General features: G+C 44.0%; 2 protein-coding genes across 2 annotated transcripts in view; one reads left to right on the top strand and one right to left on the bottom strand.

The window, feature by feature from the left end:
- Positions 1–1,128, bottom strand: part of LOC133350693 (disintegrin and metalloproteinase domain-containing protein 12-like) — a 42,936-nt gene extending 41,808 nt beyond the window's left edge. The window contains exon 1 of the mRNA XM_061565332.1: positions 1,023–1,128. The gene's annotated coding sequence lies outside the window, so the exon portion shown is untranslated. The remainder of the gene's footprint in view (positions 1–1,022) is intronic.
- On the top strand, positions 302–17,441 carry LOC133350722 (carbonyl reductase [NADPH] 1-like). Its single transcript, XM_061565381.1, is given in 7 exon segments — positions 302–397; positions 4,481–4,524; positions 6,201–6,426; positions 6,428–6,497; positions 11,433–11,683; positions 13,897–14,041; positions 16,842–17,441. Coding segments are annotated over 5 exon segments (837 nt in total). The 5' UTR covers positions 302–397; positions 4,481–4,524; positions 6,201–6,204; the 3' UTR covers positions 16,991–17,441.
- The last annotated feature ends 434 nt before the right edge of the window (positions 17,442–17,875 follow it).

Raw genomic sequence — 17,875 nt, 5'->3', positions numbered from 1 at the left:
TAACACGACCATTGTGGAGGTGATGTCACCGGTCGCCGCATCTGCACTCAACGGATGACGTCACGCTCGCCTCGACACGCGGGATGAGGTCACGATAAACTCGACACGTTATGACGCCACTGTATAGCTACGCTAAGGCGTCACTAGCTTGTCGTCGATGACGTCACGATAAATTCGACAGTCTATGACGCAACTATCTCGCTACGCTACAACGCCACTGTCTCAACGTTTTTAACGTCACTGTCTCGACATGTTTTGACGTCACTTTATCAACGCGCCATGACGTCACTTTATCAACGCGCCATGACGTCATTGTCTCGACTTCGCGGGGTGACGTCAAGTCGCGCGCTCTGATTGGCTGCCGAGACCCTCCCCTCTTCCGAGTTTCAGGATTGCGGTGAGGCGGCGCACGCTCATCACCATTCACATCATCACAACATCATCATCATAATATCATCATCACCATCACCACATCATTATCACAACAACATCATCATCGCCATTCACATCATCATCACAACATCATCATCACCATTCACATCATCAATACAACATCATCATAATCACGACATCACCACCATTCACATCATCACCATTCACATCACCATTCACATCATCATCACCATATCATCATCACCATTCACATCATCACAACATCATAATCACATCACTATCATCACCATTCACATCATCATCACACATCACTACCACCATTCACATCATCATAATCACATCATAATCACATCACCATTCACATAATCAGCATCATAACATCACCATTGACATCACAATCACATCACTATTCACATCACCATAATCACATCATAAACTCCACCCTTACATAACATCTATATCGTCATGAACACAATCAGCATTAATATCGTCATCTTCACAACTCACCGGTATCATCACCATTAACAATCTTTAACTCTTTCGTCAACTAATCTTTCCAGCGACGTCGTTATCACATCTGAACCCGGTCCCGGGACCTTGCCTAGGTCGACTCAGCCTCAAATGAGTACCTGGTCTCTGGGGGAGACAAAGGTGGTCGGGCGTGCAGTCCACCCCCTTCTGTGCCTTGCCCCGGTAGCCTCCCTAGGTGGTGCTCGCTAACGCCTCTTGCCCCAGCCGTCTGTTGAGGCTACACGGGGGAGCTTTGCCTTTTGTTGTACGACCACGAGGTGACCTGTAAACTTATCGCACTCAACTAAAACTATTTCATTTAAAGCTTTCGTGACTGCAGCAGGGATTCATATTATTGGTTCTTTCGGTAAAGTCACGTAGAAGGGAAATAATAAAATAATACGAATATATACAATAAAAATTCTCACGACTGCAGTTTCGACTGCAACACAAGCAATCATCAGGTGTGAAATCCACAGCGAGGTAGTTAACGTCTCAAAGCCACCGTGATGATGATGAGAGAGACACCACAAACTCAATATATACATGTGTCAGGGTTGGGATCGAACCCACGACCTCCTGTATACCAAGCGAGGTAGTTAACATCTCCTAGTCACCGTGATGATGATGAGAGAGAGACACCACAAACTCAAAATAAACATGTGTCAGGGTTGGGATCGAACCCTCGACCTCCTGTATTCCAGGCGAAGTAGTTAACATCTCCTAGTCACCGTGATGATGATGAGAGAGAGAGACAACACAAACTCAAAATATGTGTCAGGGTTGGGATCGAACATTTGGAGTCTTCCAGCTCGTGCTGCCCCTACAATGGGGCAACTTCGACTGTTCGGACGCCACAGTGGCTAGGAGATGTTGACTACCTCGCTTGGTATACAGGAGGTCGTAGGTTCGATCCCAACCCTAACACATGTTTATTTTGAGTTTGCGGTGTCTCTCATCATCACGGTGGCTAGGAGATGTTAACTACCTCGCCTGGTCTACAGGAGGACGTAGGTTCATCATCATCAAGGTGGCTAGGAGATGTTAACTACCTCGCCTGGTCTACAGGAGGTCGTAAGTTCACTCCCGACCCTGACGCCTGCTGTATATTTTGAATTTTACTCGTTTCTCATCATCATCACGTTGGCTAGGAGATGTTAACTACCTCGCCTGGTCTACAGGATGTCGTAGGTTAGATCCCAACCCTGACACATGTATATTTTGAGTTTGCGGTGTCTCTCATAATAATCACGTGGCTAGGAGATGTTAACTACCTCGCCTGCTCTACAGGAGGTCGTAGGTTAGATCCCAACTCTGACGCATGTATATTTTGAGTTTGCGTGTCTCTCATCATCATCACGGTGGCTAGGAGATGTTAACTACCTCGCTGGTATACAGGAGGTCGTGGTTCGATTCCGACCCTGACGCCTGCTGTATATTTGGAGTTTGCGTGTCTCTCATCATCATCACGGTGGCTAGGAGATGTTAACTACCTCGCCTGGTATACAGGAGGTCGTGGGTTCGATCCCGACCTTGACGCCGGCTTGCTATCTGGAGTTTGCTTGTCTCTCTCTGCCCGTGGTCGCGTGGATTTTTCTCCGGGTCTTCCGGTTTTTCTTTCCGCATTTATAATCAACACGCGTTCAGAGTATTTGGCTGCTATCAATTTCCATGTGATAAGCCACTGCGTTGAGCTATCATTTGTGGCCAGGTCGCCTCTGAAAAAGAGCTACATTGCCCAGTGGACCTTACCTGCTAAAATAAAAAAAAATCTTTACTTTTTTTTTTACTCTATTTTAAAATCTAATCTTTCTTGCCTTCGCCAACCTTCACCGACCGGCGTGGTGTGAAGTATGATATTCACAATCCCATTGGGATAATTGTACAATTATTCATCCTATGTGTTTTTTTGTCACAGTTTGTGTGTAAAATTAGAAGTACAATAGTTCCTGATGTGTCCTAAGACCATAATAAATGTGTTCTGTAACAGTGGTTGCACAATACCGTACATGCAGTACTCTGAGTTTCCGTGTTACTCTACCGCCTATGCACTTTTACACAGTGCACTGTTACACAGTGCATATGCATTATTGTAACACTGAAACAGCGTACTGCATATGTATAGTTACAGTACTGCATTAGTACTGCACATGTACTGCCAGGGTGTGTCGTATGGCGCTGTTTGTGAAGGCCTGGATAAGGGGTCACACTGGGAGCGTGTATGCGACTCGACGGAGCCAGTCGGTTAAGCAACGGTTGTGTAAGTGGTTAATCATTAACATAACATTTAACACTTGGGCTTTTGTAAGGATACAAAAACATTCAAAAGTGAGAGGTTCAAAGCGTTCAACTGCCATCAACAAACATCGCTTTAGGTGTTGCAACAGGTGAGAAGTTAACGCGTTTCTCGAATTGAGCAACGTTTTTGTTCCCGAAGAGCTTCGCAAAAGAGACCATGGAAGGGAATTCCAGAGTGAATCAGTGCGAGATTAAGAGCCGACAACTTCAGGCTGCAGATAGATGGCATCCATGTGACGGTAATACATCTTGTTGGCAGACGCAGTTGTTTTGGCTTTTCTGGTTTTAAATAAGCCATGATTCCTTTGATGTTGCAGTCATTGAAATTAAACGGTTCCTATTTCGTACGGACGTAATGCAGGAATTACTGTGAAGCCAAAACGGCGTCGATTGGCGCCGTGTCGGACTTCGCGAATCTAATCGCAAAATTTGGTTGTGAGATTTGCTATGAACGACACGGTGAGCTTAAACAATAATTGGAACGTTTAGCACATGTACGTGTGACGATTGAATTTGTTTGGAAGGTCTTACGACTTAGATTACCCATATCATTGCTTGGCCTCACCCAGAAATCAATTATGAAAAAAATTACATGTGTTCAGATCACGGAGAGGAAGAGGACAACATGGGGCACGCTGCATATGGGTAGCTCTGAGCAGATTTCGACTCATTTGGATGGTTGTCAGTTCGACACAGCCCATTATTCCTCTAGGATCTATAAAATGAATAACACTTTGTGGGAAGTTAATTGTGGTTATCTTGTGAATCAACATGTCCCCTGTTTAACACGTAGGCTTTCGCGACCAATATTATTCATAATAAACGTTTTGGGTTAGATCGCGTTTTTATAAATGTGTCGTAACCCTCCACCACCCGACACGGCCAATCAGCAATTGCATCCAGCATTTGGCGAATTGCCCGATGATGCTGGATGCAATTACTAGCGAAACGTCGTACTCAAACATTGTAAATCTTGTGGTTTCACTCTACAACACACCGGTGGGCTAAAGTAGTGAACTATTTGTCTTTTGTCAACGTGACACTTTTTTTGCTGATTGGCCATGTCGGGTGGTGGATGGTTACGACACATTATAAATAACGCGATCTAACCCAGAAAAGTTTATTATGAACATGTCCCCACCATATGAATGTGGAATGCTGCTCTAATGCTCATTTACACACAGAAAAACTTTGAATTGAGACTGTGAAGTGAACATCTGCTCATATTGTATTGCTGCGTCAAACCCATCTAAGTTTGTCCTATGTTGTGTTGGGCCAGGGTGTGGAGAACTCCAGCTTTTGAAGAGCGGATCCAGATCACTTGTGAGTCACCCACATGCCCCCCTCTAATCATCACCATCATCACCTCTCATGAGTCTTCCATGGGACAGTCCGGTCCCATTGCATCACTCAGCCGAGCTTCCTCTACTCTGGGTATGCACTCAGGAGAGGTTTGCTTTCAGCTAAATATACCCAATGAGGTGAATGGCCAGTGCCGGCATCTAATGTGGTCAGAAGGCTCTGGCAGGTGGAGGTGTGATCTGACGGGGAGACCCGCACTGGCAATTGGGCACTCTAATGGGGATGGGGTGCCGACTGGCAGTGAGCAGAGATACTTACGAGACACGACAGACAGGAAAATCCATGAGGGAGGTGAGGTGAGAGGAGGTGAGAGGATTGTTGTTAAGACATGGTGTAAAATGAAATAGAGGCAAGAGAGATGAGACACGCTGACACGATGTGAATGAGGGGAATTGGCCTGGCAGACGGGGAGATCATACGTGGGGAGATGGAGCAAAGAGGTGGGCAGGTAGAAGCAGGTGAGGAGGGCGATTGCAAAGAGCCATTCCCCCTTAGTGATCGGTCACCCACAATGTGCTGAACTTGAGCAGAGGCTGCACTCACTGTAGCAACATGCTCATTTTGCCCAACGTGGTGGAATTATGATTTCAAGCCACACATTTTTTTTTTTAAATGCCACTGATTGGAAAATCTATAAAACTAAGTAACAGCCATTAACCAAACTTAAAACAAGGATTGTATTATATAAGGCTTATGACCCTGACTGGGCCCAACTTCAACTAGGCAATTTGTGTCCTGGTCATTAAAAAAACCATCTATATTCAGCTGCCTTAAGGCAGTCCATTCGATATAAGCATGTTTATTCAGAATTATGTTTGATACTTGTAACCAATGGCAGAGTCAGGATTTTCAGTTGGGGGTGGCAACCCCTCCAGCAATGAAAAATGATAGGAGTTGTTAGTAAGTATGGACTTGTCCCTTGCTTTTTATTTGACGCGTGTGCGGCGATGGCGCAGCCATCGATCGAGGGTCGAATTCGAACCGTGTGTGATCGGCATCGCGTTCGCTGAAGGTGAATGCCTTCAGGGAAGTCGTGTACTGTATACACAACTGCGCACAATTCTGTGAGTCGCTTATAACTACTTTGCCGTTACTTATTGCCAATTATGGACTCAGACTATTGTCCTATCATCTCATAGAGTCCCTGGCACAATACTATGCTACACAGTGGCAGTGGGGGTCGCAAAATGCCAATTTATTACGAATAAACCCCAATGATCCGATCGAAATTAGGGATTTGGATCGGATCATTGGGGTGGCACGTGCCACCCCCCCCCCCCCCCCACTGGCTCTGCCTGTGCTTGTATCTGTGACCTATCATGAACAGACTGAACAAGCACATCCAGACAGTGGTGGCGAGAAAAACTTCCCGTAGCCCGGTGATGCTTAGCACTGCCAATGCACCCCAATGACCTTCGTAATAAACATTGCGCATGCATTATACATCAACGATAAGATACGATCATGTTAAGTGTATTTCTAGTTGCATTCAGTTCTGATAAAGTGCCAATGGTGTTTTTCCATAAATTAATATTTTGTTACGTTTGTGGGTATGGTTAAAAAAAAATTTCTCAATAATAATTATAACCAAAAAAAATGCCAATAATGAAATGTGAAATGTAAATCTCTTTTGACAGAAAAATGTTAAAGAAAGTAGCGGTCGTTACAGGCGCCAACAAGGGCATTGGCTTGGCCGTTGCGAAAGGGCTCTGCGGCAAGTGGACCGGAGACATATTATTGACGGCGCGTAACGAAGAAAATGGCCAGCGCGCCGTCCAAGCCTTGTCCACCTTGACTCACGGGGACCAAGAGGCAGTGTTCCATCAGCTGGACATCACTGACAAGAAGAGCATCGACAGCTTCGCAGGGCTTTGTGCGCGAGAAGTACGGAGGCATCGACGTTTTGATTAACAATGCCGGCATCGCGTTCAAAGGTGAGCAGTATACAAAAGTGTCAGTTTACTCGAGAAAAACATGACCAAGATCATTCATATTGTCATTGGGGTGTGGTGTTTCCATAAATGTATGCTGTGTTTTGTTAATGATTTGAGGATTATATAATTGTTATATCAGCGCCATTGATTTCAGTCTTGCTGCTGAAAGTGTATATCACTTCAATTCTGTCCAGATCGGTGTGGCTAGTTTGCTTGACTCTTTCTCATGGCCTCTCTGTCATGCATTTATGTTGAAAAATCGGTAGGATTTTACGTACGTATGCAATTTGCACCCGTACACTTTATTTCTATTTATATATTTTTTGCGTGACTTGCTTACCTTTTCTCTACTTTGCACCCTGTCCCTACTGGACATCTGTGAAAAAGAGCTTCATGGCTCATCGGATTCCTCCAGTCTAAATAAATATTCCATTGTTTTTACCAAATGCAATTACATTTAAATGTATTATTGACCACCTTTTTTGGATTGTATCACCGTTTTTGTCCTGCTTGTATCTCGAAAAACGAGCCACTTCCAAAGGTCTGGCTCTGAACAGTGGTTTAAAAAAACCGCATCTCCTATCGTCTCGCAATTCTCTAAACCGTAGCGTGGGGCCAAGTTAAACAAAACCGCAATATAGCCGATGGTGATCAGTTGAGACAACCTACTGCAGTTCACTTCAGATCTCATCACGGGTGGATTCCCAGCTTCACAGCCAGAATCTCTCTGCAGGACTTGACATGAGCACGACTCTCCGAAGCAGTAAAGCTGCCTGGTATCTTTTCCTTTCTTATTCGGGTTAAGTTCCAAATTGTAGTTCATGATTTAATGCCTTTGTTGTGATATAAAAAGTAACGTTTTTGGCAATGTGATGAGTGATATTTGAAATTATTTAAATAAGATTGCACATTTAACATAACATGCAGAATAATACAGCATATAATTTATATATATATTTTTACACAAAATCTAAAATCGAGAAGTTTTAGAGGAACATTTTATACATTTGATTGATTATCATCCTTATCTTTTTATGCTGTACTTCACTCTAAACGTATCCCAAAGCACAGCCGAGACAAAGTAGTGGCCGGATGAGTGAACCAGCGGTTGTAGAACTACTATGGCACATGGAGAAATGACAACCAATCCACAAACACACTTTCCTAATGGGCTAGTAGTAGGAACAATTCCAACAAAACTTCCCATCTTTTTCATCAAAACCAGCTACAATGCTATTTGTCTCGGGCGAGCTGATGTATGCAATAAAAAGTCTCGAGAATGCCATAAACTGATTTATATTTGGGGACTGAACCACAGGTTCTTCTTCTTTCGTATGGCATGAGGGGGGGGGGGAAGAAACAGTTTGTCAAAGTTGAATGCTTCAACTAATCTAAAGCAGCAGGAGACGCTGTGTGGATCGCAGCAATACCGCCAGGGTGTGCGTGGATGGCGCATTTGTCGGTGATGTGTTTTATGGTTTGGGCTTTTCCACAGTCGCAGTTTGACAATTCTTTGATATTCCATTTGTGGAACAACGTGTACGACAACGCGCATCTCCCATGCTGCGCCAGTGTGGTCCACAGTTGTCTTGAGAGAATATCGGTACTTCCATGTTCGGGTCCTCAATGATGGTTTTGTTTGCCACGTTCTTAGCCGCCCAACATTCAGACCATCGAGTGCTTTTGTCTTTATTTTCAGAGACGCGTATCCATAACGGCTTCCTGGATTTAAGCCTAAGGCTTAAGGGTAGCTATTGAATGGTTAGGTGTGCAGACAGAGCAGCTTTTGGAAGTCTCTGGGTACTCGTGGAGAAGTTGGCGATCGCCAGAATGAGTTTGCCTCACTCTTGGGGGAGGCCGTCATCCAGCAGTGGATTGATCATGGGTACTGATCATGAAGATGATTTGCCTCACTGGGCGATGATAGAAATACACTTTGAGTAGAGGCCAATTCTCGGAGCACTTCATGCGATTATAATGGGATCGATAACTGGCATCTCAAATGTCGGGATCCAGCGCATTTTTTTCCAGAGAGGAGTCACCTGATCCCAGCATTTTAAAATAAGGTGTGCTTCAGAGCTGTGCATCTGGTTACCTCTTGAGTCCCTTTGCAGAAAGACCCAGGGAAAAAAACATATTTTGTGATAATAGAGCCTCAGTAGAAGCAGCCAAGAGGATCGTCTCAACCCTTGGCAGAGGATGTTTAACAAACAAGCAGTCGACCCAGATTACATTTTTCAGATTTGACTGTATCATGATTGAACAAAACAGATTTGAGTCCAGGGTGATGTCCAAAGTCTAGGGTCTCTGCATGATCGGTCTTTTATAGCCTGCAATGTTCCCTGTTCGATGATATTCCGACCAGCTGTTAACGAGTCCCAAATAACTGCAAATGATGTTTTCATATTTATCTGAAGGGAATATTGCTTACACCAGCCCATTATGTTTTTAATTAAACATGTATGCAGCATCTCTATTGTGTGGTTGAGGGCATTGCTTAATTACTTGGATATGCCTTGAAATATCAATCTTTTTGTTGTGTAATTAAAAAAAGTTGGCTGTTTTAACAGAACATGATTATCCCGAAGCTACTTATTTTCCATGTTTGAATGGCAAATCGACAGAATTTACTATTTTAGAGTCATTCTGTCAAGGGCTTGAAAGCAGAGGAGAGTTTTCATTCATCAGAGCAGGCAGGATGTCACGTCGAGACCGATGAGTGAACGTGGCTCGTAATTTTAAGAGACTGCTTTCATCCATCTTCTTCAAGGACAACTAAAAGATGGCAGACAGGCCCAGTCGATTAAGCGAGCCTCCACTTTGTTTGGAGGATTGGGCGGTCCAGAAGCGCTCGTGTGGAAACACGCCGACACGCAAACGTGCACACACGTTTGTGTGCACACGTTTCCTCGAGCCGGGAGGCACGCTTCCCCGAGCGCGCGTGGCCCACTATGCGCTGGCTCTGCCAGGCACCGACATCCGCAGGCGTGCGCACCTCAACGCGCGTCTCGAAGCCACGCAGGCAGCCTCATGGTAATTTAGTATTTTTCAATAAAAGCACTTTTTTCAAAAGTGTGTGTTGTCAGTCTTACTAAAAAATTACAATAGGTCTGGGAATTGGCATTGTAAACGCTGTTGTGGTAGGGTTTTTTTTTTTATAGCAGTCAGATTAGGAGCTTTGTCGGTATTTATTCATAACATATGAAGTGTATATGGATAGACTGATGTCAATTTTCCAGGCATTGCAATATGTGGCAATGATGATGATTTATGAGAGTGACTTGTTTTTGATAGAGCGCCGTTCAGTGCTTTACAACGCAGTAAACGGTGACTTGCATCTCGTCTGCTGCACACGTGAGAAAGTGGCAGCTGTCCCAGTACAGCATGAAGTGACTCGGCACACCTGATCTGCAAGCGGGCATTAGTCTACCAGTAGGGGGCAATTACTGCCATGTGTAATCCCAATTGAGTCATTTGCCAAATTGGGACCCAAGACGCCAGCACGGAATACTCGTTTCGAATGACGTCAGGGGATCTTTAACGTTGACTGTGAAGCAGACGGCACGTATTTAATGGTTATTGCGCTCGCTGCAATAACCAATCTGTGTGGGAAATGTTTATTCGTTATTCGGATGACGTGTGGCGTGAATGGTATTAAGAGAATTGGATAGGTACAGGAGCTAGTTCACTCATTAGGCCCATGCTGTGTGAATAGGCTCTTTGGAAAGTCCATTGATGGTATCGCAGTGAAGCAAAAGCCAAGACTGCTACATAAATGATACAATGTGGATCCCAATACTTGAATGTGTTGTTATGAAATTACCACTCGTCAACAAAAATATATTTTTTTTGGTTCATTTTTTCCGAACAAACTAGGAAGTAAAGCATTGTTATTGAACTCTTGACAATGTGTTCCGCTATGTTGCAAACGTCAAACAGCCAACCGAATGGTCAAGAGTCGTCTGTTGCATTCACTTCCCCGCAGGATAGCAAAAATTCGTTCGGCATCCAATGACGCTCTCGACTTTTCAAGACCCATTCTATCCATGCCATTGTTGCAATATCCAGTAGAGTTGGGTTAAATTAAAACTATTACATTTTTTTAAACGTTTCTCTTTTACCAGGTAAGGCCCACTGCGCTATACAGTCAACCCTCTATTTGCGAGGGTTACGTTCTTGAAAATGCTCGCAAATGCAGAAACCTTGTTCAAAGGGGAAAAATGGGGGGGGGGAATGGTAATGCATTTAGTAACTCGCGAGTATGCAAAACTTGCGCATAGCGAGGGTTTATGGTATAGCTCTTTTTTTCAAGAGAGACTTGGTTAAAAATGACAGCTCAACGAAGTGGCTTATGTGGAAATTTATAGCAGCCAAATACTCTGAACTCGTGTTGATTCTAAATGTTTAGGGAAAAACCGTAGGACCCGGAGAAAAGTTCACGCGACCGCAGGGAGAACGTGCAAACTCCAAATATACAGGCGTCGGGGTCGGGATCGAACCCACGACCTCTTGTATGCCAGGCAAGGGAGTTAACATCTCGCCATCGCTGCTTATTATCAGAATGTTGGCGTTGGTTATAAGAGTGCGAAACATTGAGCATTGCTTTACAATTTCATGGCAAAACTTCCATGCATCATGACCCTCCTGATGGCCTTAAACTTATTGAGATTTCTCTGTCTAAATAAAATCTCATTATTCAAGACAATCCTGGAAGCAACGTGATCCTAGTACTTTTGTTGTTCAATTGGAATTGAGATTATAAATGGAGAACCTCCAAAATTGACACACTTAGTTTGCTGTTGCCATGAACAGAACAGCAGTAGCTTCACTATTCATGACTTTATTCCAGAGTGTCTTGTTTGAGATTTTTGGTAATTTTTGTTATTGTTCGTGCGGTGTATCGCTAAATTACATGTGTTTTGTTCCTTGTACTAGTGGCTGACACGACACCGTTTGGAACACAGGCGGAGGTAACGATGCAAACCAACTATTTTGGGACGCTGGCGGTGTCGAAGGTTCTCCTGAAGCTGGTGCGCCCTGGAGGACGTGTGGTGAACGTGTCCAGTTTGCAGAGTAAACGCGCGCTGGCTGCCTGCAGCGCTGAGCTCCAGGCCCAGCTTCGCAGTGAAACGATCACCGAAGAGGAACTCACCGAGCTGATGAATCACTTCGTCGAAGACGCAAAGGTAAGTTGACTTCTTTCCCTCATCGATATAAAGTTTTGTGGCGATGATAATTCTGCATTTTGACGACATACATTTTGAACATGTTATATTTTGTCTTGTATTTTACATTCTAATAATTAGGATTCCCAGCAAATATTACAACTAATTAGATGCAGCTATCTTACGGCCACACTCCTTTTGGACATCTGTGAAACTACTGGACATCTGTAAAAAGTAGCTTTATAGCGCATCGGATTCCTCCAATCCAAATAAATATTTTGATTCTTTGAATGAAAGGTGCAATCTCTATATATAGTTCACTCCCATATACATGTCAGTGCACTGATGGCCTGCCTGACTAACCTTGTAGTATTTAATCTAGATCTAATTGATTATGCCTCAGAGACCTGTCAGATAGGCCAGCGCGCTCAGGCGCTGTGCATGTCCACACGACAAGAGCTTGAGGGAGATTGAGGCCTGGCCCCTCACGTGTGTTGTAGGCACAGGCGAAGCGGGAAATGCTGGCCTGAGACGACCTCAGGTGTTGAGACTCGTCGACGTTCAGCAGCTGCACAGCTGCATCGGCTGCACACACCGGCAAGCACAAATCTGCAGCAGTGCAGCCTTGCTTAGGCCATCATTTCTGGTCCCTACCGGACGTAGCGTCACGTAGCTATCGCACGCAACGTCGATAAGTTGATATGTTGCTTTTTGATAAGGATCATAAATTATTATTAATTCATCTTAGTTTTTATATTACCCATTGTAAACAGTCTTGTTATTAAACATTTTACTAGGCTTTGTCACAGATTTGCCTCTGATGAGAATGTTTCATCTCTTGGGCTTACCATCACAGTGCAGAACCATCCTTGCAAGATCACTGTGATTGGCTGCTGATGCTCCGATAGGCAGCAGATCAGATCACTGTGATTGGTTCTGATGCCAAAACCCCGATAGGCAGCGGACAAGATCACTGTGATTGACTCTGATGCCGAAACCCCGATAGGCAGCGGATCAGATCACTGTGATTGACTCTGATGCCAAAACCCCGATATGCAGCGGATCAGATCGCTGTGATTGGCTCTGATGCCGAAACCCCGATAGGCAGCGGACAAGATCACTGTGATTGGCTCTGATGCCAAAACCCCGATATGCAGCGGATCAGATCGCTGTGATTGGCTCTGATGCCCCAATAGGCAGCGGATTGGGTTGCTATAAATGGCTGCTGATAGCTTCTTGAGGAAGTGAATTTGGGTTTTCGCATGGGTATGTAAATACAGTGGGATGAATGTGAAAAGATCACAAGTCCACATTCACTGTGTTTTGTAAATGTAACACGATGTAAAACAGGGCAGTAAGTGCTATAGCCTGTGTCAGTCATACTTAGTAACGAGACATTGCAGTGTTCTAAAATACAGTATTAATAGAGTACATTGATGGATAATTCATGTTTCATTGCGACTTCCCAAGTTACTTATTTAAGCCTTCAATAAAAATATATATGAAATGTTTTCTTTTAAGGCCACAGTATTTTTGACGAATGTGAGTTTTGTATTGTGCTTTTGCACCACCGCTTATGTAGCATCTCCAAATAATCTAAGTCTCTGGAAGTTTGATGGAGTAAGCACAATATCTATTTGCCCATCAGACTGCAAAAACACGTAGGGCTTACCTCTGTTGCGAAAGCAAGAGTGCGAGTGATCCAGGATTTACGTTAAACGTATGTATGTATGTTAAACTTCTTTCGCACCGTACGTATCCAACCGTGCTAACCGGAGGTGCGGAAGAAGGACAACAAACTAAACACAAACATAAATTTTAAATAAATTAGTTGGCAATCTAGATTTAAAAGTGCATAGCTCCAGTGGCTACCTAATATCCGAAGGAAGAGCGTTCCAGACGTCCGCAGAAGCGCATCTCAAAGCATGCGAAGCGGTGACCTTCTTTGTTCGATGGCTAGCCAAAAGCCACTGCGAGGATTGAGCGGACGTTGTCTCTGCCCGTGATGTGTTCCGCTGAGTGGATGAACTGTGTCTGTGCCGTAATCATTGCCCTTTCATAACGAGGGAGCATGACGCTTAATTATGCACACTGTGCATTTGTTGCCAGGAATTAGTCTTCTTGGTTTGAGAATATACCATACATTTTGCGTGTTTGTGCAAACACAAATCTGCTTGTTAACCACATTATAGCACTTTTTACTTACCACCGAGTGATTGTCATCTGTCTTAAAGCAAGGACGGCACCAAGACAACGGATGGGCGAATTCGGCCTACGGAGTGTCCAAAATCGGGGTTACTGTGATGTCACTCATCCATGCAAGAGAATTAAGTCGTAATCGACCGAATGACAACATCTTGCTGAATGCTTGCTGTCCAGGTATGTGTAAAATACGGTTAGAAAGTAAGGATATGCTCTGATTTGCTACATTGAGGCATGATCTTGTTCACGACATTGTAGAGACTAATTCATTGCAAATGTAACCATGAACTTGCATCTTAGTTCTGATTTTAAAGCACCAATCACAAGGCACTGTACAAAACACACCTTCAGGCTCACACCGATACATTCAACCCCAAAACAATTCAAGAAAAAAAAATAAGCCCTTAAAAACAAGTGCGTATTTATGTGCGATTAGGATAAAGCGAGGGAGTCGGCAGAGCAAGTGTCCAGTGGAAGTGAATTCGTCTATAGTGAGTGTCTCGGTTCAGATGCGCAACTTGCCTAAACAGTTTGCGCCAAAGTGCTCCCCTGCACAGTCAAGCACATGAAAACCGAGGCATTACATTGAACACAATTCGGAAATGCATCCTTACGGTCATTATTATTTTCTATTTATTTTCTCAAGGTTTAGAAGTACTGCAATTTGGTTATTGAGGCTGTGAGAGGACAGAGAGAGACGGGAAGTCAAGATAGACACTCGGAGGGAGACGGAGCTATTGAAAGACAGCAACATTGAAAGTGTTGCCAGAGACGGGAATGTGGGAGATAAAGAGAAAGCGGCAGAGAGACTTGCAGACACGGACATAAATAAACAGTTGTGCGATACATACGGAGACGTACAGCCAAAGAGGAAGAGACACAAACATATAACAGCAGCTTGGGGTCGTATCTCAAGAAAATAATCTGTTTAGGAAGCAGTGCCTCCTCTAACTACAATCCACCAGTCTCGCCCAGACTGGAGTACTCCTTCCACGTGCGGGGTGATGCGTCAAAGTCAAGAGTCACACTTCTTGGCAGAATCCAATCAAAAGCTGTCTGCCTTACTGACGATCCAGCTCTGTGACTCTCTCTGCCTCTTGCGCAGGTGCTTCTGTAATCAGCACTCGTCTTAAGTCCCTCGCATTAATCCTGCCCGTTCTTATTATTGGCTTGCCAAGTTTTTCACACCCAGCTGAGTCCTTCCTCGCTTTGCACGGTGTCTTGAGATGCCATCCCAATCAGGTGCTTAGTCAACGGAGGTCGTTGTTTTACGATCAACTCACTCTTGCCGCTTGCATCTCTTTGCATGCAAATGTTTTCCGTGCTCACCTTCCGCACGAAGCACGTTGCCTCTTTCTTCACACCCTGTGCAGATAAATTATGTAATTATACTCCTTTTTATATCTGATTACAACTTTTGCACTTTTATACAAGGCTGCTTGCTATCGTTATACAAGTTTGTGACTTACATTGCTGATAGCATTTGAATTCACAGATGGTCTGGATGCACCTTGAGGAAGAAGAAAAAAAATATTTTCTTGGAGTAGAGAGAGACAGAAGCTCACTAAGAATAAACATCGGGATGCACAGGGACACGTGAGAGATAGAGCGACAGTGATAGAATCAGCGCGGGCAATGCACAAAGGCAAATATTGAGAGATGCGCACAAACGATATAGTTACAGACATACCAGACGCAATTACTGAAACAGATCCGCTGAGATGGGGACAAATGCAGAGATACACAAAGAGACGCTAGGATGCAGGGCATAGCTATCGGGCCCCATCTGACAGGCCCGACTGTGCTAGACTACCACACACTGACCTTGGCTTCTCCTGCAATGAGGATGACAGATGTTGAAAGAAGTGACCTCGTCTGAACTGCTGATTTTGATGGCTTATGTAGTCCATAACCACGACCCCTGACTGTGATAATAAAATACTCATATTGACCCGACCTCACGCAGCAAACGGCATTCCGCACGTTGCTGCCTATATGGCATAGTGTATCTCCCAAACACTCTGTGTGTGGAAGATGGGTAACATCTGAGCAGAAGTCATCTGAAAGTCGTGACTAAAGGTCTAGGATTGTGGAACCCATAGCGTGAACAACTGAAGCCTGAGTACACTTCTTTGGGGGCAATGACATGTACAACAGAATAGGATTCATATTGAGTGTTAATTAATAACGTGGATACTGTTAATCGTTAGCTCAGATTAATTTTAAATTAGATATAAATATGGTTTATATCTAGTTTAAATCTTATTGGGTGTTTTGTGAGGTCATGACACCTATTTAAGAAGCCGAGTCAGGTGACTTTCTGGATTTTATTCTGAATTCCTGGAACTTGTCCTGAAGATGATTCAGTTTTAAGCGCAATGTCGCATCTCATGGCGAAGTTCGGTTGTGGACATTATAGTTTATCTTAACAGTCATCTTAACGGTCAATGAGCTGAAGCACCAGTAATTGGGGAATTAAATGTGTGTACACCACGTGAAAATCTAATTTGGTTGTCAAGTGATGGAGGATCTCGAAACAGAAATGTGCCCGAACCCAAAAATCAATCGTGCATCATAAGCCTCACTTTCTAATTCATCACTACTTCGATATAACTCCATGGGTACGAGTACATGTGCACATGCACTTCTCTACAGTACCACTTATCCGTGTGTTCATGTTGGGCGTGGAAAGTTATTAGGAGCCATTCGCGTGTTGGCGAAGCCTTTGAAGCCTCGTGCAACGCTCTCCGTCTCGGCGCAGCCAATGCAAAAAAAAAACAGCGCTCCACCAGGGTTAAACAGCTTTGCCAAGTATTAATTGCTCCCATTATTTATTGTAACGATGGCGCGCTTTATACGGACATGCTGCTGCTACTGCTGCCTAAGGCTGCACGTGTACACCGAGCTTCTCGTAACGTTTGAGTGCTTCGCGCATCTGTACACAGCCTAATGTCTGTAACTATCTGTGTCCGCCCAGGCTGGGTGCGCACAGACATGGCTGGACCAAAAGCCCCAAAGAGCCCCGAGGAGGGGGCGGAGACGCCGCTCTTCCTGGCGCTGTTGCCTCCGGGAGCCGGCGAGCCCCACGGGCGGTTTGTGAGCGAGAAGCAAGCGGAGCCCTGGTGATTCACCACCCGGCCTCATCAGGGGAAACGGCTTCATCGCCACCCTGATCTTCACAATAATCGCCGCATATTTTTCTGAAGCATAATAATATTTGATAAATTCTTATGCACGCTGCGACCCTTCGTAATAGTTGCGTATAGTAAATGGGAAATTTGGGGAGGTTTTATTTTAACGCCGGAGTCTTTGCTCGGGCGGGAATGGGCCTCTGGTTGTAATGTGCAGTGATGCACCGTGTACCTCGCTCATGGGATCAGCAGGGAGCCTATAATCGTTTCTAAAAACCTGCATGCAATCTTTCTAAAACCCACACAATTTATTGCTTAATTTGAACAATGTTAACTGGAGAAATTGCATTTGAAGAAATGGGAGCAATTATAATTGATCTTTTGATTGTATTGGTAAAACATAGAAAAATAAGCGCTTTAAAAAACAATAAATGCATCGAACGCTCGTTTCTAATTGTGCATGTTTATTTCTCGGTTTGGTTTGTGTAAACGATTTTGAAGAGTTTTTTTTTATTAAACGACTCGAAGCAATCAATCCATGTGGATCGTTGTAACGAGCTTTGGGAAATTTTCACACTTTGAAAACGCTAACTTAGACCCCCTGTGAATGTGGAGAACAAATCCAACTTTCGATTTAAAGCTTTCGTGACTGCAGGGATTCATCTTCTTGGTTCTTTCGGTAAAGTCACGTAGAAGGGAAATAATAAAATAATAAAAGTAAAACATAATAAAATAATTATCACAGGCGCTGTCTTTCCGACAGACCTGTTCTTCACCTGAGGACGGCTGCTTGCGTTGTGGCGGAAACGTCGTGAGAATTATTTTATTATGTTTTATTTGTATTATTTTATTATTTCCCTTCTACGTGACTTTACCGAAA

The sequence above is a fragment of the Lethenteron reissneri genome, chromosome 34, assembly GCF_015708825.2.
Source record: "Lethenteron reissneri isolate LAM-NWPU_2019-01 chromosome 34, ASM1570882v1, whole genome shotgun sequence".
NCBI lineage: Eukaryota > Metazoa > Chordata > Hyperoartia > Petromyzontiformes > Petromyzontidae > Lethenteron > Lethenteron reissneri.
Note: the sequence above shows the minus strand (reverse complement) of the source record. Positions and strands in the feature narration are given on the sequence as shown.